This window comes from Cenococcum geophilum (genome assembly GCF_001692895.1).
Source record: "Cenococcum geophilum 1.58 unplaced genomic scaffold K441scaffold_46, whole genome shotgun sequence".
In the NCBI taxonomy this organism is placed as follows: Eukaryota; Fungi; Ascomycota; class Dothideomycetes; order Gloniales; family Gloniaceae; genus Cenococcum; species Cenococcum geophilum.
Window position 1 is genome coordinate 744739 of NW_027137604.1, and position 27229 is coordinate 771967.

The window sequence follows — 27229 nt, forward strand, 5'->3', positions numbered from 1 at the left end:
GCTTCGTGTAGAGCTTCGTGTAGAACTTTAGCAGAGCTTCGTGCAGAGCTTCGTGCAGAGCTTCGTGCAGAGCTTCGTGCAGAGCTTCGTGCAGAGCCACGTGCAGGCGTACAGACGTGTAGCTGTGCAGACGTGCAGACGTTCGTACGGGCGATCAAATGCAGAGACGTTTGTAGAAACGATTGTATGGGCAATTAATCGATTGATTGTATGGGCGTTCGTACGGGCGATTGTAGAACCTTCCCAGTATATTAGCGCTGCGTATTAGTAGAGCTTTGGAGCTCTATATAGGGCTTCGAGCAGAGCCTCGAGCAGAGCCTCGAGCAGAGCTTCGAGCAGAGCCTCGAACTGAGCTTCGAACTGAGCTTCGAACTGAGCTTCGAGCAGAGCTTCGTGCGGAGCTTCGTGCAGAGCTTTTGCAGAGCTCCGTGCAGGTCTCGCCCTAAGCTTCGTTCCGCAGAGCTCTCGCAAAGCTCTACGCAGAGGGCTGGCGGCGTGGGCGTAAGCGTTCAGCGTTGGTGTTTACTGCGCGGCTCGGCGGTAGAATTGGGGCCTCTACGGCGACGAATTTCTCTTAACATCGCGGGCGTATAAGGAGCTAAAGATCTTATAACTTATAGAGTAGGCTTTTCTCTATAATTTGGTGTACTTTTTATGTTAATAGGTATTGTGGGAGGGTAGATTAATTTCGTTAAAGTTAATAAGGTCTTCTCATATAAACCGTATTTAGGTTTTCTATAAATCTCGCCAAAGTCCCTTAGACCAAGAAAACGATTGCCGTCCTAAATCAGCTTAGCGGACGGTGCGGATATTCCTATATCCGCACAATCGTTTTCTTGGTCTGAGCTTCTGAGGTAAATTCTAATTGACGATCACAATCTAATTAATAATCACAGCACGTGATAGCAGATTCCTTGGCACTCCGTATAATTAATCCTATTAAAGAGATATTTCTACCCCTAGAACCTTTACCGTATAAGGAAATAAAGGTAAACTAGACTCTAAATAACCCCGCTTAAAATCCTACTTCTATATTAGTTTTTTAAACATTCTGTTCTCTTAAGGCTGTCTATTTCTATCTTTATTCTTTCCTAGCTTATCATATAATAGCCACCTAAGAAAACTCTCTCTAGATTATCGCTTATAGCTGGAATAGAGAGGATATTTATAGTAAGAATTAAAAGCCTTAGCCATCGTTTTCTTTATAGCTCCTAAGTCTACCAATAAAGAGCTGGGCCCTATATTTCGTATGGAGCTTTAAAGCAGTAATCCTTATACTTATTAAGGCTTTGCGGTTAAACGATCCTTTCTTTAAGGTTGTTTGTAATAAGATTAAACTTATCTAGTTTCTTTTCCTTTATTTGGTACTGTAAAGGCCTCTCGTATAATATAGTATAAAGGGGATATAAATCTTGGAATTGCTCCTAGAACTGCTTTGACTTTCGAAGCGTAGGTTTCTGCCACTCCTTTTTCTATATCTCTTTAATGTATTTTATATGACGCTAAGGCTAAAGAATTAGTGCTATAGCGTAGAAAGGAGAGCTGTCTATTTTAGTATAGTATTTGTTAAACTTTTTCCAAGCTTGTTTAATATAATACTTTAGGTCTTAGTTTAATCTAATACCTGCTAATGCCTGTTGTATCTTTATATATTTAATAAGGACGTCTATTATAAAGAGAACTTCGCTAAGGCTTAAGCTGTGCCCTTAAAGTTTTATAGTTGCGCTGTGGAAAGGCCTAAGAAAGTTCTTAATTGTATAAAGGAGGGACCAGTTAGCTGGGTTAAGAAAGTCTTTATAAAGTGTATCTATATTAGCCTTTGTATACTGGTTAACTCTAGACTTGTACTAGATTGCAATCTCCAGCATTTACCACTAGCTATTCTATCTTGTATAATTATTAAGAGGAATCCTTTATCTAATAATTAACTTAAACTACTTTATATGATTGCTTAAGGAGCGGGAGTGGATAATAATGTTATATAACCGCCTAAGCGCCCCTATTGCGCGGAATATATCCCTTTCATTCTTTTGCGCGGCCTTATTATATATTATCTCTAGTCTAGTTAACGACGAGCAAGAAGGAAATATACAAGCAGCCACGACCCTAAAGACGAGAGACGATATAAAGACACAAGAAACCAGCTAAAGAATACCCTAAAAAAAGAAGTAAGGAATAACTGGAGACGGTTTATAAACGAGTATACTTTTAACCCGAGCCTCCCCTATAATAAGGGCCTTTGGGCTATAGCGAAATAGGTAAAGAAAAAGGCAGGGCGCCTAGTAGAAGACCTACACCTACCACCCCTACAAAGAGCAGGAGAATTATAGGCTATAAACGATAATAATAAGAAGGCAAAGATCCTTATAGAAAGGTTCTTCCCCTAACCAGCTCTAGCAGACCTTAGTAATATCACAGGCGAAACACCGGTGACTCGCCTGCGGGTCGACAGCGACATAATAACAGAGGAAATGGCTAGAACTATTAGCCGCCTTTTAAATAATATAGCACTAGGACTAGATAGGATTCTAAATAAGGCCCTAAAAACCTATAGGCCACTTATAGTATCTTGGCTTGTAGATGTAGCTAGAGCATACTTTACTATAGGCTATTACCCATAACTTAGAAGATCTATAATAACGGTTGTCCTATAAAAAGAAGGTAAAGTAGATTACTTAATTCTAGGAAGCTACCGCCTTATTGCCTTAGAAAACACCCTTAGTAAGATCTTAGAAAGGGTAATAGCGGAACGCATAGTAGATATAGTAGAGGAATACGCCTTACTACTATAAAGCTAAATAGGGGCAAGAAAGAACCGCTTAATACTATTAGCACTTACGCTACTCGCTACCACTATTAAATCTGCATAGGTGATGCGAAAGGACTTTATAGTATTAATACTTAGCCTAGATATTAGTGGTGCCTATAATAATATACCCCATAAGCGTCTCCTATATATCCTTAGGGTAAAAGGCTTTCTAGAATAGATTATATAATTTGTTTAAGGGTTTATAGGCTAGAAAGAAATATTACTAATCTTTAGCAGATACTAGAGCCCCCCTATTATAGTTGTAATAGGAATACTATAAGGATTACCCCTCTCGCCTATACTCTTTCTTTTCTTTATAAGCAACCTACTTAACTCCTTTAAGAAAGGGGCAACCTAGGGGATAGGCTTTATTAATAATACAAACCTAATTATATACGGGTTAACAGCTATAAAGAATTGTAGAACACTAGAGAAAGCCTATAATACTTATATAGAATAGGTAAGATATTATAAAGTCCAATTCTTACCAGAGAAATACTAGCTAATCTGTTACGGCACTGGCAGAACTTGGCAGAACTACGCACCGGTAAGTTGCTACAGATTGCCGCATATTGCGGTTATGTGACGCGAAGATCGTATATAGCTTTAAGCGGCGCTTCCCTTCTTCTTCTTTCCTTTCTTTAGCTTTAGATTCTCGTTTATAGACAATCCAATTATATAGGCTTGCGCGACCATTTTGCCGTACTTATATCTTGATTGACTAAGTTGCTAATATTATCTAAAGCTTACTCTACTCTTTCTTTTTGAGAAGGAACTTAAATATATCTATAAGAATATAGAATAGGACCCTAAGGATATTACTAGGACTATAAGAATAGGACCTAAAAGAAAAGAATAGAACCCTAAGGAAAGGACTTATAAGATACACACAGACCAGAACCCCTAAAGAAATTACCCGGAATTACCTAATACCCCTACTACTATGCCACGAACTATAGTAGTAGGTAAAGCAGCTGTAGGACCCTTAAATACTTTAGACAAAGAAATAATTAACGTTTTAACCCCCTAGGCGGAGCTTGCGGCTGCTAATACCGAAATTAAATAATTGCGAGAGCTGCTTAAAGCTAGAGATACCCCTATATTTAATAATAAGTCATTATTAGATAATTAAAGACTTACTATAGTCCTTTAGGCCCTATTCTAGCGCCTTAGTAGATTTACTAAGGCCTATATAGCACCGAAGCGGTTAGTAAAGGTTACGGACCCCCTACTACTTATAGATGGAACTGACCCTATATTTAATAATTAGAAGCTTTAATTATAGAATAAGCTTAAAGTTAATATAGATTACTTCCCTAACGCCCGAGCCAGAATGGCCTATATCTTTAGCCGTACTGGCGGAGACGCCTAGATATATTTACGCCCGTAATATACTAAAGACTTAGTAAACCCCTTTATCTCTAAAGAAGAAATAATTAAACACTTGTCTTCTATTTATAAGGACCCTTTTAAAGTATAGAACGCTCGCCTTAGCTATAAAAGCCTAAACATAAAAACAATGGAGACCTTTTTAGCCTTTTAAACCCGCTTTTTACACCTAACCGGATAGGCCCAGATCCCCTAGGAAGACCTACTGCTAGACCTCTTTAATAAGCTTACCCTAGACCTATAGCGGGCCGTATTACCAGCTTATACTATAGTATAGACATTAAAGGAACTTACGGACTATTGCCTAGCTATTAACTAAGGCCTCCGTTAAATTAAGGTACGCGCTAACTAGCTAAAAACTAGAAACCTTACAAACTAGGCCGTAAGTACTATAAGTACGGCCTATAGTGCCCTAGTATAATCGGCAACTCCTACAGCTAACCCGGCAGCTGGCCGCGTAGCTACCCCTACTACGGGCCTAGTGTACACCCGGCTTATATATAGCGACCCCTATATATAGGCCCTTAGCAATTAAGGAGCTTACTTTTTATACGGTTAAATAGGCTACCCTATAAGGAACTGCCCGATAAAGGTAAGAATAAATAAGGTCCTATTAATTTAGAAGGATAGTACGAAGCCGGAAAAAGAGAAATCTTAGAGGAAGACTCCTCTTTAGGGTTAAAAGGGATTAATATGTTATATATTAATCTAGGTCGGCTAGTTAATAGAAGAAGCTGCACTATCCCTTATACTTTATTTCGTAATAGATATTAAGTTTTAACCTTTACTTTAGCTAACTTAGGAGCAAATACCTTTACCTTAATTAATATAAAGTGCGCTATAAAACTGGCCGACTTTTTAAATACACCCCTTAAAGAACTGCCTAAACTAATCCCTATTTACGGTTATAACGGACAGATAGGGCTACCTATTATAACTATCTTGCGGATTTACCTCCGCGTTAACGGATAAAGGTAGTATAATATCCCCTTTCTTATTATGGACTTAGGAAGCCATAATATAATCTTAAGAAGAAAATAGCTAGCCTATTTAGGCTTATCCCTTGCATTGTTAATGTGATATAAAATGTGGCCCGTGCGCGAGATCAAGAACATCAAAGTGCGAGCCCATAATGCTGAGGGCTCTCTACGAGTACATCTGTCGACGCGATTGGCAATTATAGAGCTAGTTGTAGAGTTAATTGACTGACCGCCGCGACGCTCTATAATTGCAGGCTATTGGATGCGAAGTAGAGGTTTTAATTTAGGTCTTACCGGGCGCGGGCGCGGAGGCAGCTCAAAACTTTGGTGATGTGGCAGAACGATTGACCGCCTGGGAATGCAGCTTATTGATTGGCACGCACGTGCCACAATTTATAGGACGTAAACAACAATGTAAGTGATAGCTTAAAGTACGGAGTAGACGGCTTATTTGGCCTAAAACTTTACCCCTAACCCCTTTGTTGGTCACACAGGGTGACTCACCAATAACGACTACTCGAGTAGGGTTACAGTGATGTTGGTTGATAAAGCTTTTTGATTGGAATGAGGAAGGGCGAGGAGCCTAAGGCTCCTCGCCACGCTAGTGCCGCGGCGACACGTGATGGCAACTTGCCATCACGTGACGGCAGTTTGCCGTACGTGACGGCAAATTGCCTCATTCCCGACACCCTTCCTTTATAAAAGAAATTAGCATTATAATAGAAAACCTTATACGGCCCTAGATTAATACTATTTACTAGGCCGATGCTATGCGTAGAGACTAGGCCTTTAAGAAGGATATATAGCTTAACCCGTAACGGATCTATATACTATACCGCCCCTAGACTACCTATATTACGCTACCCGCACTAGAGATTTAGGAAGTTGGTAGTAACCTAGCTAAGTTCCCTATAGAGAACCCTATAAAGCTATAAAGGAAAGCTAAGGATATTGGACGCTATACTAAACTAATAGATAGGAAGGATAACTTACGGAAAATGGAATATAAGCTAAGGAAGACCATAAACCCTATACCGCAAACTATGGCCCAACGGACGTTAAAGAAACCTACGGACCTCCCACTAGTTGATATCTGCTGTATTGGCGCTATAGGATTCTACCGGAACCTAGTTTAGCCTAATACTATTACCTTTACGACTAGCCTATACGAAATTAACCGAATAATTAAGGAAAAGGAAAGCGAGCTTAGTAGATAGGAAAGCGGGCTTATAGATAAAGAACTAGTGGAGTAAAAACTACCTAATTAACACCGGAAATTTAAGGATGTATTCTTTAAGGTAGTGTCTAATATACTTCTACCCTACTAACTATATAACTATAAGATTAAGATTAAGTAAGATAAGGGAAGCACCCTTAGCTTTAGCCCTCTCTACCTATAGTTTATTACCGAATTATAGGCTATAAAGTAGTACCTTATTAATAACCTAAATAAGGGCTTTATTAAGCCTAGCCAAGCCCCTTTTAACTTACCTATTCTCTTTATTAAAAAGCTAAATAGAGGACTACGCTTCTATATTAACTACCGTAAGCTAAATAATATAACCTATAAGGACCGCTACCCGCTGCCCTTACTTAATAAGACTCTTACCTAAATAAGTAGAGCTAAGGTTTTTATAAAGCTTAATATCCGCTAGGCCTTTTATTAAATTAGGATAGACCCTAGGTCTAAGAATCTTACTATATTCCGGACCCGTTACGGGACGTATAAATATAAGGTACTTCCTTTTAGACTAACTAATAGACTAGCTATATACCAGCGGTATATAAATAATGTACTCTTTAACTACCTTAACGACTTTTATACGGCCTATCTAGATAATATTATAATCTATTTAGAGAATAAACTAGAACACAAGGAGTACGTCTATAAAGTCCTATAATGGCTCCACGAAGCTAGCCTCTAGGCTAATATTAAGAAGTTAGAATTTAGTGTTAAGCGTATAAAGTACCTAGGTTTTATTATTAGTACGGACGGAATTAAGGCCAACCTAAAGAAAACGACCGCAATTAACTAGTAGACACCCCCTTGGACCATAAAGGGGGTATAATTGTTTTTAGGTTTCTATAACTTCTACCAACGCTTTATTAAGAACTACAGCAGGATTACCCGGCCTCTTAACTGCCTTACTAGGAAAGACCAGCCCTTTTACTTTAACGCTATATATATGCAGGCCTTTAATAAGCTTAAAAAACGGCTAGTGTCGGCTCCCCTACTTGCTTACTTTAACCTAGAATGGCCCTTAATACTAGAAACTAATGCCTTAGACGGCATAATAGCTAGTGTTTTTTTTTAAAAGCAACCGGACGGAGAATAGCACCCTATTGTATACTATTTAAAGACTATAATAGATGCTGAACTAAACTACCATATTTATAATAAAGAAATGCTGGCTATTATCTCTAGCTTTTAGCACTAGCGTGTATAGCTAAAGGGGACCCCTAAACCTATTAAAGTAGTATTAAATTATAAGGCCCTAGAATACTTTATAACAACTAAGGCCCTTACAGCCCGGTAGGCACGCTAGGCGGACATTCTATCTTAGTTTAACTTCTTAATTATATATAGACTAGGCGCTGCGAACCGTGCAAATGATTTTACTAGGCGTGAATAAGACCTAGGTAACTATACGGCTATAAAGATCTCATTATAGACCTAGACGCTACTACAACTAGAGTACCTTAACCCCTAGATATAGGCAGAACTAAGTACAGACCCTTTAGGCGCCGAGATGTATCCTATTAACCCTTTAGGACTTAACTTAATTAACAAATTGCTATAGATAAACCGTACGGCCCCTTCTCTACAGGAGTACTGTGAAAAGGCAAAGAACGTTACCAGCCTATAGTCCCTTAAAAATGGATTACTTAAGCATTAGGAACAGTTGGTAGTAGTAAAGGAATAGAACTTACGGACTCGGCTTATTACTAAAGTATATACCTAGGTCTCTACGGCCTACCCTAGAAAGAATAAGACCTATAGGATTATTAGCGACCGCTACTACTGGCCCAGAATGGTTATAGATATTAACCGCTATATACGGAACTGCAATGACTGCTATAGGTCTATAATCCCACGAGATAAGACCCTAGGACTATTAAAACCCCTCCTAATACCCAACCGCCCCTAGTAATATATCTCTATAGACTTTTATAAGCTACCTCTAGACCGTGACGGATATAATATAGTTATAATTCTGGTTAACCGCTTCAGCAAGCGCCCGTTCTTAATTCCCTATTACAAAAATATTAATACTAAAGAGGCAGCCTAACTGTATATCTACTATATCTACTAAATTTATGGACTACTAGACACTATTATATCTAACTACGGGCCGCAGTTTATATTAGCCTTTTAGAATAAGTTTACCCGGATCTTAGGTATTAAGCTAAAGCTTTCTATAGTATATTACCCCTAAACAGACAGTTAAACGGAGATTGTGAATTAATACTTAGACTAGAGACTTTAGCCTTTTATTAACTACTTCTAGGATAACTGGGCCAAACTATTGCCCTTAATAAACTACACCTAAGTAACCCTACCCTATAACTCTACCGGATTTGCCCCTATTTAACTAGAAATAGGTTACCTACCCCGTACAAGCTTTAACTAGGAAAGACTAAAAGGGCCCTAAACTATACGCGAAAAACTATCTTATAAGGAAGCCTAGTAGTACGCTAAGCGCTTAGAAGAAGCCTAGAAAGTAGCCTATATAAACCTAAAAAAGGCCTAGAAATTAATAAAATAGTAAGCAAATAAGCATAGGCGTAAGCCTAACTTTACTATAGGCGATATAGTCTAGGTTATAACAAAGAACTAGAAGATAGAACGGCCTAGCCGTAAGCTAGACTATAAGATAGTAGGACCGTATAAGATTCTTAATAAAGTAGGCAATTTATACAAGGTTAAACTCCTAAACTTAATTAAAGTCTACCCTATTTTCTTACCAGATAAGCTATAGAAAGCTATAAATAACCTACTGCCTAGATAAAAGAATAAACCTCCCCTATTAATTTAAGTTAACGACGATAATAAATAGGAAATTGAAGAAATACTAGCCTATAAACTTGTAAAGGGAACGTTAAAGTATTATATTAGTTAGAAAGGATATAACCCAGACCCTACTTAATACCCTATATAGAACTTTATAGGTAGCCCCTATAAGCTTTAGGAGTTCTATAGCCGTTACCTTAATAAACCTAGACCGCTAAAGTACCTAGATAAGTAGATAGAGTGCTAGCATAATAAAGATTATAAGCTACTAGAAGAATATAAGGACAAAAACGCCCTAGAAATTTCTTAGTTATATAAGGTGTTAAGATGTCTAAGAACTTCAACCGGCGGTTAAAGTTGTCTAATTAGTTAGATTCTCTTACCAAAACTTTTAACGGCAAAGCCTAAGGGCAGGCTTTTTTAGAGGGGGGGGTAATGTTATAGCACTGGTAAAACTTAGTAGAACTACGTACCGGCAAGTTACCACAGATTGCCGTATATTGCGGTTATGTAACGCGAAGATTATATATAGCTTTAAGCGGCGCTCCCCTTCTTCTCCTTTCCTTTCTTTAGCTTTAGATTCTCGTTTATAGACAATCCAATTGTATAGGCTTGCGCGACCATTTTGCTATACTTATGTCTTGATTAACTAAGTCGCTAATATAATCTATTTTATAAGAAAACGTAACTAATCTATAGATCTTTAGTATATAATTTATATCTAAGGCTTTAGGGGTTAACTAGTTTAGGGCCTAAGGGTACTAGGAGTATAGGTAGATAGTAAGCTCTAGTGGAGCGTATATACGGCGTAAGCGGCCTATAAAGGCTAAGTATAGTTTATTACTTTATCTAGGATTGTTAATTCTATATAGGGTCTATGCTTTTAGAGGTTACGCCTACTATATATAGCAGTTGTCTGGCTAACTATAATATATAGATCTAGTATTTAGGCCATTGGAGAAACTAAAAATGGCCCTCTAAAATTACTCCTTAAACCACTTTAAAAGGTCTAAATAGCTTACCTTTAGAGTATTATAGGCGGGTATAAGTAAACGGCCATAGCACTGCTTGAGAAGGAATCCAATATTCCCCCCCTATAGTTATATATTAAAGCTGCTGTAATATAAAGGACGTAAAATAAACGTAACTCTAATGTTATAAAGTATATTAAGACACGCCTAAGTAAACTATAGAGGGACCCTAGGGTGCCCCGTAGGAGAATAAACTAATAACCCTAAAGTAGGGAAGAGATATTAGAGAAACAGGTAAAGAAAGTAGAAGAAAAATGGTATTGCTTTAGGGCCTAGGCCTATATAGAGGAGAAAGGGAAACATATAAGAGGTTAGCAAAGACAATAGTAAAATAGAGAAAGGAGCTAAAGTAAAATACGTAAGAATGCTAGGAAACTATCTACCGTAATATAATACTGGTTAGACTAATGCTAGAGAGGTAAATAGGAGTTAAAGGTATANAGGCTAACTTAGGTAAGACGAACCTAAGCTATAGTATGGTTAACGCTATAGGGGGTAAATACCTAAGGGCTCTAAAAAGGCCTAATAAAGGTAAAAAATATAATAATAATACTTTTAAGAATAGGAATAATAGGACTAAAAGATTGGCTTTACTAGGTGGGTGTTCTAGTAGGTAGCCTAAGATGCGAATATAGCTAGCTAAGACAGACACTAAAACACGTAATACTGCTATGCCCCCTATGCACTAATTAAGAAATAATGCTCTTAGTAGCTAGTATAGAGAACTATAATATACTACTCTTAATATAAAAAGGCCTTAAGGCGGTTACCTAGTGGCTTATTAGTTAAAATATGCTAAATTAGTTCTGGGTTGCAAGGGAAATAGTAATAAAAGGTAAGGGGGCGAGCAGTAGGTGCCCCCTANTAACTCTATAGTAGTAGAGTAAAAGTTTATAATACTAGCGCGTCCGTAGGCTTATTACGGCAGTAGTGGTTCCTAAAAAGGTTAAATAGTAAGGTAATAGAGTACTATAGGCGACTTGCAGGCGCTAAGTAGGCGAGTCCTAAAAGGCGGGGAGATGGATTATAGGGTTTTCTTATTTTTCTTAAATAGAGTTTCTCCTCACATATAAATAAGGAGTAGTCTACGTAGGCCTAATAGGGATCCGAATCGGACGTTAAGCAATGAATTATTATTATTATTATATTATCTCTAGCTTTATACTCCCCTTTTTAGAGAGCCTTTTGTACGCCTTAATCTCTCCCTCCTAAGTAGCACTAAAGAGGAAAGTATTAACCGTAAGGTTAATGATATGTCCTTAGCATCGAATTTATTAGTAGATAGGATCCTATTAAATATCTTTATTCTCTAGTAGGAAATCGGATATTGTACGATATAGCGTATTATTTATTGAAGAATTGTTACTAATAATAGCCCTAATCTTTTGTATGATACCGTAATCCAGTAGCACTAAAAGAAGGGTATTCCACTATTCTTCTCCACTATAGTTTATAATTGGCCGTAAAGTAAGAAGAGCCCGCGCTCTTTGCTTTTAAGTATTAATAAAATAGAAATAAATAGCGAGGAGAGAGTAGTTATTTAGAGAGGTCTAGATATTAATAGAGAGATAAATATTTAAAATCGCTAACTAAAGTTTTTTTTGTATGACATCCTTTTAAGAATTAAATAACTATTTAATCTTCTAGCCGATATCTCTATAAGCTGCTATAATAAAGCTCTAGGACTTCTAATTTAAAGCCTAATAGAAAGTATAAAATTCTGGCTATTTAACCGTATTAAATAGAAGGTTTTATATAACAATTAAATTAATAAGGGCTTAATTAATGACTTTATGATTAAGAGAGGACCTTAGAACAATAGATTTAAACTCTAATAGATCGCTCTTGGATCTAGCCTGCCCCTAAAGATCCTTAAGTATAGCGTTTGCTTTAGTCTTTGTACGACTTGTTCTTAAGAGGCTAATATTAATTAAGTAATTTCGTTTAAGATGCCTCTGGAAATTCGTAGTAACTATTATACTATACTTGTAGTCTGTGGACTTATAGTAATAGATTTTTTTTCTGTTTTTATCTTGCGCTGGCTTATGTTCGTACAGTTCTCGGGTATATAGAAGGATTGGGCTTTAATATTTCCCCTTATTCTAAGAAGAAAGCTTAATTAATTAAAGAGTATTCGTAATCTGGGATAAATCTACTTCAGAGCTCATTTTTTCGTACGATGTAAAAGGAGAGCTTTAGCTTATAATGTGGGAATGCCAAGCCGCTAATCTGATATTTGGAATCGGATTATAATCGGATTGCGAACCGACAATCCAATCACAATCCAATCGATAATCTTATCTGATTGCAATCAGTTTGATCGTTTACAACCCTGGTAGAGATAGCCGGTTTTTGCATTTGCGAAGTTCAGCAAGCTAACAATAAACCCATCGAAACCTTGAAAATTGTGAGTTTACAAGTAATCCATAAAGCTTAAACAATTAGGTTTACTTGCATTCCATTTGCTTTCTTGGCAAGAGTACCTTCAATCTCCGCTTTCATTTGCGGGGACAATTTCTTCAGCTTTGGATCAGCGGCAAGTTGAGAAACAACATAGAGGCTGATATCCGAATCTACATGACAGCCCTGGATAGATATTGCCTTAGTCGTAAGAGGAGAAACGACATCCCTTATATCTTGTTCCGGTCGGCTGGTAAGAAGGTGGATCTTGGAGCTTTCCCAGGACTTCATTTCTTCGATAAGCTTAAGAAAATCTTGTTGTCCGTCTTTTGGGCACTCATCTAGAGCATCTATGACAAAGAATATATCACTCAAGTTTCCTTTTCTTGAAGTTGCAAAAGTCTCAAGAAGATTTGTGAGATCGAAGATGGATGCTTTGTGGCTACCGTCACCACACTTGTTGTATAACTCTTTCAAACTGTCAGGCGGGACCTCTTCTTGAACAAACAATTGTTTAATCAAAGACGAAACACATTCGGCGACAGTCTGTTTGGAAATGAAATCAAAGTAGAAGTAAGCTACCGCAAGACTAGGTTCGGGATCGCAGTATGGTCTCAGGTGTTCAATAATTGTTGAACTAATCAAGTTCAGTGCGTTTGGATCACTCTATTGACAACGCAATGCGTACCTGAGTATAGTCTTTCCGCAACCAGCTAGATTTGCAATCGTTAACTGGGATCGGAAATAAGTTTGAGACCACATTGGAAGGAATCTTACGTATTCCGTAGAGCTATAGAAGAGAGTTTCGGGATTTCTTCCACATGGCAAAATCTGTTCCCGCAAATAGCCAATTTCCTGTACTTGGCTGGTGCTTTTTACGAGCTGCAAGGTGATTAGAAGACGGATCGCCCGTTGATAGCCAATGCATAATCTGGTTTCTATATTCATAATCGGCCCTAGTGCTGACATCGTTTCGGGCAGCCACAAGCTGTTCCAGCGTCTGTGTAATTTTCAGATCCGTCAACACAGCTAAGGCTCTATTACGTTCATTAGCATGAATTCAGTATATGAGAATCCAGACAAAACGGGAGTGAGTGCGAAGAGGAGTAAATTAACTCTGTAGCTTTCCCAGAGTCATTCACAAACCTTGCCCACTAATTGCTTGTGGAACATGGGGGTGTTTTATCACCATTTGAAATGATATGCATGCAGAGGAAAATGTGAGGGGATATCGGCGGTAGTACCTACGCTTGGTCGGTTGAGATTGCCAACTGAAATGTAGCTTTATGTCGTTGGATTATTTGAATAGCCTCATCGACCTCTGTTTTCGTGAGCGGCCATTGTAGCGCTTTTAGCCTAGACGGATGGGCGTTCGATTGCTCTGCTTTCTCCAATTGCTGGAGTAAGCGCTCAAGGTCGTTCTTGCACTGCTGTAGCGCTGGCTCAAAACGGAGAGTGGGTTTCAGAGCACCTCCTGATGGGGAAATGGCATCTATATCGAACTTGGAATTGTGATTGAGCAGGGCTAGAGTGGGTAATCTAGCCGCTCCTTGTGATTCGACTAGGTCGGATAAGTTAGTCAAAACATCTTGAAGAACTATCGTTTCGTCTCGCAGACGTTGAATGTCCTTCCGGAAGTCTTTTACAGCAAAGTAATACAGGGGTCCCAATAATCGATGTAATCATAATCGACACCTAGATTTCAATTATCTGATAATTAAGGCCTTCGATTTCGATTATATTATATAGATTATAACCATTATATAACGATTACCTAATACACTAAGGAGAAGTCAGTAGGAGCGCTTAAGTATAGGATAAAGCCTGCGGAAGTCTCTACTTACTGCCAATTGCCACCGCGCCTGCCAGATTTCCAAAAGAGGAAGTCGGTGATAGACTTCTAGTGTCAGTCATACTCCCATTTATCCTCTTGCAACTTAATTGGGTTGTTAACTATATTGCCCTCTACCTTATCTAGTCCTTTAATATCTAATACCTCAGCGGCTATGTTAATTGTTATAAAGCCACCTGCCTTTACTACCTGACGAATCCAGCTCTTTAAGCACTCTGTTTATTCCACCACCTCCACTTTAAGCCTTAAGCGTTACCATGATATTGTTTAATGTGCACCAGAAAAAACTTACTTAGATTTAGCCGATATAGCAGGTATAGAGAGGATATTAATAGCTATACGTAAAAGCCTTAGCTAGAGTTTTCGTTGTAAAGGCTCGAGCCACTAGCTAAGTAAGGAGTTGGTAATTAAAGTTAAAGGAGTTGCCTGCCAAAAGCCAGTAACGTTAATTATTGTGAATAGTAGGAAGGTGTATAAAAGGGAGGTTTAACTTACTGTAATAAAGCGCTTAAATTTATTATTAGTAGAGGTTTGCTCTAGCTGTTTTTTATACTTCTACCTCTTATATACGTTCTTAATAAGATCTAGATCAGTTTGCTGAACTTGCTTACCGTTAACTAGCTTATATTTATACTCTTTCTTCTAAAGGCTCCGTGCTGCCTTAATTGCTTGCTTAATTATACCTAGATCTCGCTCCTCTAACGCCTACTAGTGATTATCTAGATATCTCTTTTAAAGTGTTAAATTAAGAAGAAGTGTAGAGGCGTAGGCAGGAGTCTTATTAGTTAGCTTGTAATACTTATTAAAAGTAAACCATATAGTTAAAAGCGACGCCGAGAGGTTTATATCAGCAGCATGTTCCTCCTGCTTGCTTTTAACGTATTTAATAAGGAAATCTATACTCCGCAGAACCTTATTTAGAGTTGTTAAGTCCCCTTCTAAGGACTTCGTTGTATCCTTAAAAGGCCCTAAGATAGCAATAGTCTTGTGGACGGTGTCCCATTTATTGCGGCTAAGGTTATTCTTCTATATAGAGTCCCAGTTTTTGTTAATGAAGACGTAAATAGCGGTTTTAAGCTTAATGGCCGACTCTAGTATAGTAAGCCACGAGTTCCACCTTGTATTATTATTATAAGAAAGCGTCTTCTTAGCAAGCGCTAGAAAGGCTTAATATCGCTCTATTAAATGTCTTAACTATACGGTAATATTATAGATTTTGCCAAGGGCTCCTATTTCTCGCCATTTAACCTACATAGCTTTATCTTAATTATACTTATGTTCCGAACGGATATTTACCAGTTGCTCTTCTTATTAGAGTTATTCGGCTACCTAGATTACAACCTTAATAGCTTCTTTATCTTTGTAGAAAAGGAAGGCTTAAACAGCGAGGTTAATTATATGGCCTATATATCAAATTTGGTGTTAAGTAGCCGACTAGAAGGGGAAGCGCTTTTAGATTAAACGGCAGAGCTTATTATTACTGCCGTGATTATTACCTATTTGCCGCTAGAATTAGATAGAGATCTAGATTAATTAATAAAAGCGTACCTGTTATATAGCCAATCTGGCTTTCCTTAATATTAAATTCTTCTAACACCTTAATTAATACCTCTACCTGCTCCTTACCACCGTAAGACTCCTTATACTCCCGTAGAGCAAGCGTCGCCTTTAAAAGGTAGCCAGCTTCGTTAATAAAGTAAGTAGTTACTACCTGGAAAGCTGACTTATTTAGAGCCGTCCAATAATTAGTTATAAAATGGACTTTTAATATTGCCTTCTTAAGTCTTTTCTTTACTAAATCCCTATAAATTACGAACGTTTTGCTAATAAGTAAAGGCACTAAGCCGGCAGATTTATAGAGGAGGTTGTTAACTATATAATTATAAATATAGAGGAAGGCTCTAAACTCTAGCCACTTAACAATTATATAAGGAAGATTGCGTGTAACTATAAGGTAATAAAGGGCGTTTATAAAGTCGGTTTTGTTTACTAAATCTCGCAGGATCTTGTTAATTTTAGAGTCCGTTTTACTAGCAGTTGTCTCCTTCTGTTTATTAAATAAGGCGCCAATAGTAGACTTTATTACTTTATTAACTTTTAACGTCTTAAGGGGGATTTTTATACCGTGTTTGTTCTTTAGGTGGGCGCGAGCAAATGTAAGACTTAAATATTGTTTTTGGCAGCGCTTATAGTAGAAAAGCTCCTAGTTTAAATTGCTACGTTCTAGTTAACCTTTTAGAGGTTTATTAAGGGCATATAACTAGAGAACTTTATCCTCGCGTTCTCTCTTCCGTTTTAGTTAAGGAATTCTAATTTAGTAATAAGGGTCCTTGTGGGCTTCCGTTACGTTGTTAAACTTATATAAATTATGCTTGCTAAGGACGGAAACTTCGTCTACTTCTTCTTCTTGCTGTTTCTTTTGGCTATGGGTGCGGGGGGACGGTGGCGGAGTTATGGTTAGTGTTAATGTTAAGAATAGAAGCTTGGTATTAATAAAAAGTAAGCAACACGACCAGACGTGCTTATTGCGTGCTGTAAGCGAGTATTACGCGTTAGGCAGATTTTACTAGGGGCTACAGCGAAATTTTGGCCTTTTAGCGCATGCATGGATACAGCTGCTGATAACTGTCGCGCTATATTACAACTTCCTCCTCTACCCACTCCCTTATATATATTTATATAATCTATATAATCTATATAACTAATCGAGTCTTTAATTTCGATTATAATTATCAGATAATCTAAATAATTGTAATTTAGATAACTAACTTAATGATTATTGGGATCCCTGAAGTAATATACCCGGCAGAGATCGAAATTTTTTCCAGATATCTATATAATAGCAATGATACTTGCTGCAGCGCTGAGACCGTCTATGCTAACGTAGCTTCTGAGACTGGTCTCCAGTGTTATAGGCCAAAAACTCCCTAGAATTACTATTCACTTAGTTCAACTATATAAATGTGATAACAATTAAAGAAAAATAATCTGAGATGTGACTTATTTTTTTTTAAATTAAAAGTGTCGGAACACATGACCTAAGGCTGATATTACGTCATGTCGTAATCGTAGTCTTGTTAGGTTGTATGATGGTTGTTTTCTAATTATATATAAAGAGGTGCAATTTAAGGGGTTTCCTGAGCTCGCTTAGCTCACGTAATTGCGACCATAAATTCCTATTTAAACTCGTTCAGACACTGGCGGTACTTAAAAAATAAAACTACTAGTATAAAAAGATAGTAAAAAGAGACACTATTAAACGTTATACGTTCCTAATATTTTACCTATTCCCTATTATTTACTACTAAGATTAATTTTAAGCTTTAACTTAAGCTAGGAAAAGGGCTTAACGAGCTTACTCTTGCTATTAAATCTCTTCTTAACGTTAAGCTTCGATTTAAGCCTAATAAGCTTATTATTAAACTTCTTCTAGATGTTAAGCTTTGAGCTGAGCTTAGCGAGCCTAGCGAGCTTACTCTTATGCTTCCTTTTGCCATTTACCTTCTATCTACTCTATAAGTACGCTTATAAGAGAGTGACGTTAATCGGTTAGTTGAATTTAAAATCCTTAGCTTTTAAGGTACGCAATTAGCTCTTATAAGGTCTTTCTAGTAATAAGAGCAAAATCGGCTATTATAAAGCCTTAAGTTCGTAGAAATTATGGAATTTATACCGAATCGGAAAGTTATATAGCATCCCTTATAATTTAAATAGTTCTTTCATCAGAAACAAAGGTAGGCATAATGGTAGGTTGCGGAGGTTCGTACGAGTTTGGCTATTGTGGCTCCTTAGCTTTAGTTAATAAAGAGGGTAAAGCTAGCGGAGCTTCCGCGGATAGAGCTTGCGCGGACGGAGCTTGCACGGGCGGAGCTTATACAGACGGAGGTTGCGCGGACGGAGGTTGCGTAGACGGAACTTAAGCAGACGGAGCTTGCGCAGACGTAGCTTGCGCGGACGTAGCTTATATAGGCGGAGGTTATGCAGGCGGAGCTTGTATGAACGGAGTAGGGAGGTTGGGTAGAGGATCGTCCTTTGAGGCTTACGGGCCTATTACATTATCATCTATCAATTTCCAGAGTCCACCTATGTCTCGTCCTCATCTAACGTCTCAATAGTTTCTTCCTTTAACGTCTTATCCAGCTCTTCCTTTAACGTTGTATATAGCAGGCTAGTAGGGCCGTCGATTAATGTATAAGGTAGGGTAGGCTAGCAGGGCCGTCGATTGACTGTATGTGGCAGGCTAGTAGGGCCGTCGATTGAGGTATAGTAGGCTAACAGGGCCGTCGATTGAGGTATAAGGTAGGGTAGGCTAGCAGGGCCGTCGATTGACTGTATATGGCAGGCTAGTAGGGCCGTCGATTGACTATATATGGTAGGCTAGTAGGGCCGTCAATTAAGGTGTGGTAGGCTAGCAGGGCCGTTAATTAGTAGAAGCCTAGCTTATGGTGTTCCTAACACCAGAATCAATTAGTTCGCTGCCGTACGCTCTAAAGATTAACAGGGAGGTAGCAATAGTAAAAAGAGAGCTACTAAACGCTCTAAAAGCTGCTAAATACTTTTTACCTTTCTACTACTCTTTATAACAAAGCAAGTAGCTAACTGCCAAACGTTATATAACTTGCTTAATCCACAAGACTGCCGAACGTCTTCTTAAATTATAATTACAGAATGCCCTAGGTCAAGTGCTTAATCTATGCGCATTTATTAATTAATGTCGGAACACATGACCTAAGGCTAATATTACGTCATGTTGTAATTGTAGTCTTGTTAGGTTATATAATGGTTGTTTTCTAATTGTACATAAAGAGGTGCAATTTAAGGGGTTTCCTGAGCTCGCTTAGCTCACGTGATTGCGACCATAAATTCCTATTCGAACTCGTTCAGACAAAAAGGTTTAACTAGGGGTAATTAAGCGGTGTAGTGATAACAAGTCATCAAATAAGCGAAGTCCTTGAAAAGTAGCCCAACTTTAGAGCTTGCTACAGCCGCGGATACTAAGTCCATAAAATTTAGGAGTACTTAAATTATTTTAAGGACTTCGAATATACCTTTTGTCTAGATAAGCTGTATTACTATCTACAAAGGTTGCTGCGCTAGACGCCCCCGAGCAAGTTGACTTTTTGTTATGCCACTTTTTTTTGGCCCCCAACTGAGACAGCCAGCGGGTCGGCCATTAAATCCACTAACTTTCACTTACTATAACTCTACCACTATTAAAGATATTTAAATAAAATTTTAAATATAAGCTTACCAGTGTATAATGTTCACTTGGCGGAAATAATTGCAGCTGGTGGTTGCTCGGATTTTAGTTGCCTTATAAACCGATCCGGAGCGTTGGCTGAATCAGGAGCAGAGAGAAATTTCTCCGTCTGCAGACCCAACCTCGAGGTCTCCATCTTCACATCACCTCTTCACGATTATGTGTACCACAGAATGGGAATGCACTGTATACTTTCGAAACTTAGGGTCATAGAATATCAATCTTCCAGTAGAGAGCTTTTGTGGCCATGAATTTCATCTACCATCCAAATTGTTCAAGTGGAGATACAGCCATTGGCGCTATCTTCAACGAAGAGGCCTCCGTATATTTGTCCTTCATGCATTCCACCTTCTTGGTACCCGCTATTCACCACATCTGATGTTCCGGTCGGTTTTTTGAGTATGCCCATCTGAAATTGTCCGTTTCCTGAGTTGTCATTGGAAACAGCGCTAGTAACAGCCGTAAGAGCTGCCGTGCCTGCGGAGTAGTAAACTTGGAGTGTGCTGTGTGAAGTATTATTATTAGTACGGAGTAAAACTTCTTTCCCCAAATACTTACTTTTTGTTGTAGTCCATCGTCACAGCAAAATTCTGCCACTGTGTGCTGTCAATGGGCGTTGACCAAATTGACTGGCTATTCCTGTTCAGTATCTTCCAATTGTCTTTGACACTCCCGGAACTCCCAATGATCGTTCCAGCCTCAAACATGAACTGGTCAGCAGAGTAGTCGCTTGTCTCATGCCAGACATTCTATTTACGAATCAGCACCTTACGGCTTCAATTCTGAGCTGCATTTTCCAATGGAAAGAGCCTTACTAGATACTCATGGCTTAGATTCATTGGTTTCGCTGGATCTTGCTTAACACTCCAATGAATTGTCTTCATCCCGGAGTTTCCAGGACCGGTTGGTGAATCACTTGAGAATTGCAAACCAGCCCTCCGGAATCCGGTTTGATTATTGAATATGCTTGCGTCCGAAATTGTTACTTCAAGGGGTTCGTAACCACCCGCGTCGAACCTCGATGCTGTGACTGAGGGAACTTGTAAAATTTGCGACCATTTCAGGTTCGCTCCTTTCACATAGTCGGGGTTGAACAGCGAGTTGGAGGTGTCGAAATAGGTCATGGCCGTCCCGTTAGGAACGCGTCCGTCAAAAATGATGGGACATTTTATTACGCATGCCGATCGTGAAGCTGCCACCGCGGGTCTTACTGGGGGCTGTGTGGCCAGAGCTGTTCCTGCCGAGAAGAGAACAGTGAGTAGCGAGTTCCGGTGCATCTTGGCTAAAGGTTTGTTGAGATGTGTTTCATGGTGGGTTCATGCGGGCCCGAGTGGCTTTATAAAGATGGCTTCTCAAGATGAGGCATTAATTTCCATGGTAGGCACCTTAGTATCTCAAATTAGCACGTTCAACCAGAAACCTCACGGAAGCTTTTTCTTAGACCAGATACGAAATTTATGACGGACAGTAATTTGTTTGGCCAATTGGAACGACATGGCGTTCCCATTCCAGAGGATTTATTTCCCCTCTTGGGACTGCTTATTCAGGAATCAACTGCCTTGACGACGCGAAAATAATCTATTCCCAGTGAAGAAGCATGATACTGTAGATTCGGAAGGAGGTAATTGTGGGGAAGAGGGGTCTGAATGCCGACGTTTGAAGTAAACACTCCACGAAGGCCAAGACTAATTAGACGCCTAGGCCAGTTTGTGCACGGACACACCTTGTGCACGCGTTCCTACCCTATCAAAATTAAATAATTCCTTAACACCTTTATAAAATAATATAATAATAAAACTTTTTTTTTTAAATTATTAATACTTTTAGTTTTTCCTTATATATTAATTAAATAATTAAATAATTAACTAATAAATTTACTTAATAAATTTTATATATTATTATTATTATTAGTTCTATTTATAGCCCGATTCGGTCCCTTTTCTAGGTCCATGCAGGCTTCTACCTTCTATTTATAGGAAGAATCCCTAGTAAGGGAAAAACCTAGGTATATCCTTCCAGCTAGTCTTACGCGCTCCGCCTACGCCTAGCCTGTTTACCTTTATAGTATGTCCGCCTTTCGTACTATGCTTCTAGGGTATCTCGGGAGGCCTAGGGGGTAGTAAGAGGGTCTGGTGATTCGCCTGCGTGCCGCCTTCGGCTCGGCGGGGGTGTCTAGTCCCTAAGGGGCTGGAAGGGGGCGTATCCTCCCGTGTCCTTCTGTTGGATCTCGTGTGCTGTCCGGAACTGCTGGAGGGCTCCTTGACTTATAAGCCATTGTGCTGCTGCATGTAGGCCCCTACTTGTGGAAAGCATTTGGGTAATATTATTTGTACCCGCCCTAGCAAATAGCTGGTCTCTTGCCGTATGGTGAAATTTTATATATTATATATATTATATATAAAGTTAGTATATTACAACTTTAATAGTGGGAATTGTTTTAACGAAAACTATAATATAGCTATATTTATAATTTTTATAAAAAAGTTATTAAGTTATATAGGTGGCATAAAATGGTATATCTTAGTTTTCTTAATAAGAAAAACGTATACAAGTCGGTTCCGACTAAATCCTCTTAAATAACTAAAAGCGGTCTTAGTAAAACCTAAGTCGCGCTACCTATATATGTTTAGTCAGTAGTCTTAGGTCTTAGACCTAGCGCCGGCCCTTAGCGCTGCTAGGGTCTAAGGAACAATTTCCAGATTTTTTTATAGTAAGCGCCGCACCCTTTTTTTAGTATGAATATATAACGGGCTCTCCTAAGGTGTATATTAGATGAGACAGTAGTCAAACAGATAAAAGTTTCACTAACGTCTTAGAGAAAATATGGTTAGACAGACAAGCGGCGAAAGGTTTTATTAGTGTCTTAGAAGGATTATAAGGGGAGTTAGTTCTCCTTTAATAACTAGCAATTAGTCTTTAAATAGAAGAGGTTAGAAAGCAATTGTCCTTCAAACACGTAAAGTGCATTCTACCTTTAACATTCGACACTGTCGATTAGATAATCATACGTTTTAGTTAGACTGGTGTTACGGCACTGTTATAGACCCTCATCAGGGGCTCGTCTGGAGCCTTAGCGCATGTATATAGACGTGTCCTTTCCTTAACCTTCTTTTAGTCCTTGTCTTAATATTCTTATTAATAGACTACCAATTATACAGGCTTGCGCGTCCCTCGTGCCGTGCTCGTGCCTTAATTGACTAAGTTGCTAACATTATATTAAGACCATCTACCCTTTCTTTCTAAGAAGGAACCCAAATATATCTACAGACTAAGGACAGGACAAGGACATAGAATAGGACCCTAAGGACAAGACCAGAACCAAGAACAAGAACTAGAACCCTAAGAATATAAACGGAATACGAACGGAATATAAACAGTATACAAACATAACCACGACCTTAAGAACCAGATACGCACGGACAAGAACCCCTAAAAGAACCTACTAGAAGTTACCTAATACCCCTATACCTAGTGATTAACAAAGGCCTTTAATCGGGCCGACGTCTCCCCCAGATTAAGGCCTTTTAGAAAAGTACTAATACTAGAACCAGAATAAGCCTATAGAGAACCGTCAACAGACCCTAGTCGTTAATTGTTTAAACGTACAGCCAGTAAACAGAGAACGATTCGGTCGATCGATTAAATTAAAATTATAACAATTAATTTGGACCACTTAAAGAACCTATATATCTTAACTTCTAAGCAAGCTTCTACTATTAGTTCGCTTAAGTATACGTAATTAAAGTTAAATCTAATAACTGCCTACCCTGTAGGACTCTATTATTATTTTTATTAAAATATACAGATATCTAACACGCAGACGTTAGATATACGCGACAGTAAAGGCAGCAAATATTACTAATAAAATGGCTCCATTAGCTGTCCCGTTCGAGCCGTCCTATATAGCGTTAAAGAACCTTCGTCAAAAGATCCACAAGTATATTACTACCTCTGTTAACCTTACCCTACCTATTCAACTATAGGACCTCTCTACGGACCTAAACCCTTACCTAGATGGCGTAATAGGCGTACTAAGCGACTTAATAGTGTTCCTATACGATAATAACGCCCCTTAGGCCGTAAGAGTTATAGAGGTTAAAAGGGGTATAAATTAAGTTGATGCTAAGGTTAATAAGGTTAAGACGGAGGTTGCAGAAGTCAAGACAAAGGTTACAGAAGTCAAGACGGAGGTTACGGAAATTAAGACGGAGGTTGCGGAAATTAAGACTAAGATAAAGTCGATGGATGAACGTCTTACGACATAGATTAACAACGTTAGAAATAGTCTTTTTAACCAGATATAAAGCCTTAATAACTATATATTTATTTAACTAAATTCTATACAAAAGTGGCTTAATAACTCAATTAAACCTATTTTAGCTCCTATTTAGGATGGAGGCTATTAGAGGTATATTATAGCTAAAGGTTTTCCTAATAGAATTAAAAACTTTTAAAGGCTTATCTTAGACCCTACTACCCTAATGGAGCTTATAAGACATTATTTAGTATAAGACTAGGAATAATAGAAGAGAGCTAGCTTAAGGGATACTGATATTAGCTGCTATACGGAGCTAGAGAATATAGTTACTGCGTAACCCCTTATATGTCTTAGGGCCCTAGCTATAAGGTAGGGCCTATAGTATAGCCTCCTAGAATACCCGGGACAATAGGAAGGCCTAAAAAGACGATAGAAACGTAAGGTAGAGACGGATAGTAGATTAAGATAAGTTAGGGCACGAGAAGACCAGGATAACGATTCTATAATAGGATTAGAATTAACCTCTTTATAAGATGTTAACAACTAAAGGTCTTAGCTAAGTAGGGTAATATTAGTGTAGATATAGGTACCTTCTAATATAGAGAGAAGAGATCTTATAGAACTGCTGATAGTAGCTAAAAAAGAGGATTTAGGAAGACGTAGCCCTAAGTCTATATATTGGGAGCCTAGTAATTCTCCTAAGTTTAGATAGAGGATTAAATCTACTCCTTTTATTAAACAACGGAGGAATCGGATGTGTTATTAGGACGGTTAATCGGTCTATACCTCTAAACTTATTAGATAATATTAGGACCGCGGCTCTAGGGACCGCACCCCTAGGGAAGAGCCTTATTAACTAGTCTCTAGCCTAGAACCTACTCAACTATTCTTTAGTAAGGAGCTTAGATAATTAGCCCCTAGTCTAAATCCTACTTAACTATTCTCTATACTATAACCTAACCCGACCTAACTAATAAGACGTCGTGCTAATACGCCTACGACACCGATCCTAACACTAGTACCGTACTACTACCCGATCGACCCTTGCTGCTCCGCCTATAATGATAATTTAGAACGGATCTATAATATAGCTTTCTTGACGGGGAGGATAACTATAAAGCCTAAGGGCAGGCTTTTATAGAGGGGGGGGTAATATTATAGCATTGTTACAGACCCTCGTTAGGGGCTCGTCTGGAGCCTTGGCGTATGTATATAGACGTGTTTTTTCCTCGACCTTCTTCTAGTCCTTGTCTTAATATTCTCGTTAATAGACTACTAATTGTATAGGCTTGCGCGTCCCTCGTGCCGTGCTTATACCTCAATTGACTAAGTTGCTAACAACTGGCCTATTACAGAATACTTTGATTTTTAATTTAAAATAACTCTATAACTACGCAACTAATTAACTATCTAAATAGCGTAAATTAATTATAGAAATTTACTCTATAATCTATTAAAATATTAGGTTCCGCCCGCTATATAAAGCTTATAGGAAACACTACGGTAATATAGTGGTATAGATACTAGTTTAGGACGCTCTAGCTAATAAGCTACCGGGTAATTACCTTAAGGCCTCTTCGTATTAAGAGTATTGTATTATAGTCCTCTATACCCACTACTAAGAGTATTACCTCTTAACTAGTATATATAGGGCATACTAGCATTATATACTTTAGTATTTGCCTTACCTAGCCGTATTTATACCCTAATTCTATAATACGGTTAACAATTCCACTTATAAAGTTATAGCAGAATTTTTAATATAGTAATACTAATATTATTGTAGGTTTAGTTATATCTATCACATATTGGGGGGGCTAATTTGGCGCGGTTACGACCTGGGTTAATACGAGGTTAGGGCTACCCCTACTAATAACGCGCCCAAACCCCATACAAGGTCGCGCAGCGACCGCCCCTAAGTACTTTCGCACGCGATTTTAGGCGAAAAGGTATATAATTTGTGTTAGATCGGTACTTCTAGACAGTTGCGTAATATTACTCTAAATTTATAACACCTAAACGGGCTCTATTCCTACATTAAGGCGTCTTAGTTACTATAGTGCAGTCCTATATTAAGACGTCTTGGTTACTATAGTATAGTCCTATATTAAGGCGTCTTAGTTAATATAGTGCAGTCGTATATTAAGGCGTTTTGGTTACTATAGTACAGTTCTATATTAAGGCGTCTTAGTTACTACAGTGTAGTTCTATATTAAGGCGTTTTAGTTACTGTAGTATAGTCCTATATTAAGGCGTCTTGGTTACTATAGTAAAATAGGTATTATTTACTACTTAAGAGGGAGCCTCCTTTACCTTAGATATTCTTATAAAGCCAATTTAAAGAATGCTAGCCTTATAGCTGTTCCAGCTAGTTAATAGCCTATCTTTTATCTTTTGCTATACCGTCTTTTACGCGCCGTCTTATATCCTTAATAATCTTACGGCGACGGCTATAGAATATAGCCTTGCCGTTAACCCGCTAGTGTGCCCCCTAGCAGTAATTAAGAGCTTTAATTAATGGCCTACCCGCTAGCCCTAAAGTCTACTTAGTCTAAAGCTAAAAGACTAAATTACCGCCTTAAAGTATTTTATATTTCCTTAGCGGCGTCTATAGGTTAAGGATAAATAGGAGAGATAGTTAAGTATTAGCTTATACCTACGCTAATAGGGGCGATGCGAATATAGTAAACGGCTAAGTGGGCGGTGCGGATATTATAGACGGCTAAGCAGATGGTGCGGATATTATAGACAGCTAAGCGGATAGTGTGGATATTATAAACGGCGGCTAAGTAGGTAGTACGGATATTATAAATGGCTAAGTAGGCGGCGTAAATATAGTAAACATTATAGTAAACGGCGCGGGCTCGCCTAAAGGTAGACATACGGACTTTGTAGGCCCTATTTAAATACCCGTAGCCATTAGGAAATTTTTTTTAGGGCTCGTTGTTGCGGTTTGCGGTAAATTGCCGTAAACCGTACGGTTGCGGCAGGTGGATATAGTCGATAGCAATTTGCGCAAAACGCACGTTTTGTAACAAGTTTGCAGCACCCTAATAGCAATTTGCGCGTTTTATAATAAATTTGCAGCACCTAATAGTAAATTGCGGCAAAATGCTACCCTATAAATAAATAGTGCGTAAACTATACGAATTATACGAATTATAAAAACTGTACGAATTATACGAATTGTACAAATTGTACAAATTATACGAATTGTAAAAACTGTATAAATTGTAAC

The 27229-nt window shown here is 38.3% G+C and overlaps 2 protein-coding genes across 2 annotated transcripts; both read right to left on the minus strand.

Moving 5' to 3' along the window:
- Positions 1-15925: 15925 nt before the first annotated feature.
- Positions 15926-16640, minus strand: K441DRAFT_578799 (uncharacterized protein; the record flags this gene model as incomplete). Its single annotated transcript, XM_067644305.1, has 2 exons — positions 15926-15969; positions 16022-16640. Coding segments are annotated over 2 exons (663 nt in total), but the record flags the coding sequence as incomplete, so codon positions are not given.
- A 3274-nt stretch (positions 16641-19914) lies between these two features.
- K441DRAFT_617560 (glycoside hydrolase family 131 protein) lies at positions 19915-21349 on the minus strand. Its single transcript, XM_067645804.1, has 4 exons — positions 21200-21349; positions 20549-21118; positions 20292-20482; positions 19915-20236 (listed from the first exon to the last, which is right to left on the minus strand). Exons 2-4 carry the CDS (start codon positions 21008-21010, stop codon positions 20008-20010), a joined length of 882 nt encoding a protein of 293 aa, XP_067500112.1. The 5' UTR covers positions 21011-21118; positions 21200-21349; the 3' UTR covers positions 19915-20007.
- Between the last annotated feature and the right edge of the window lie 5880 nt (positions 21350-27229).

What these genes read in the sequence shown, in the direction of transcription:
- K441DRAFT_617560 (XM_067645804.1), bottom strand. Translation starts at nt 21,010, where the DNA reads ATGCACCGGAACTCGCTACTCACTGTTCTCTTCTCGGCAGGAACAGCT. An exon ending in ATCTAAGCCATGAGTATCTA is followed by an intron (nt 20,483 to 20,548) that starts GTAAGGCTCTTT and finishes ATTCGTAAATAG; the next exon opens with AATGTCTGGCATGAGACAAG. An exon ending in ACGATGGACTACAACAAAAA is followed by an intron (nt 20,237 to 20,291) that starts GTAAGTATTTGG and finishes TACTTCACACAG; the next exon opens with CACACTCCAAGTTTACTACT.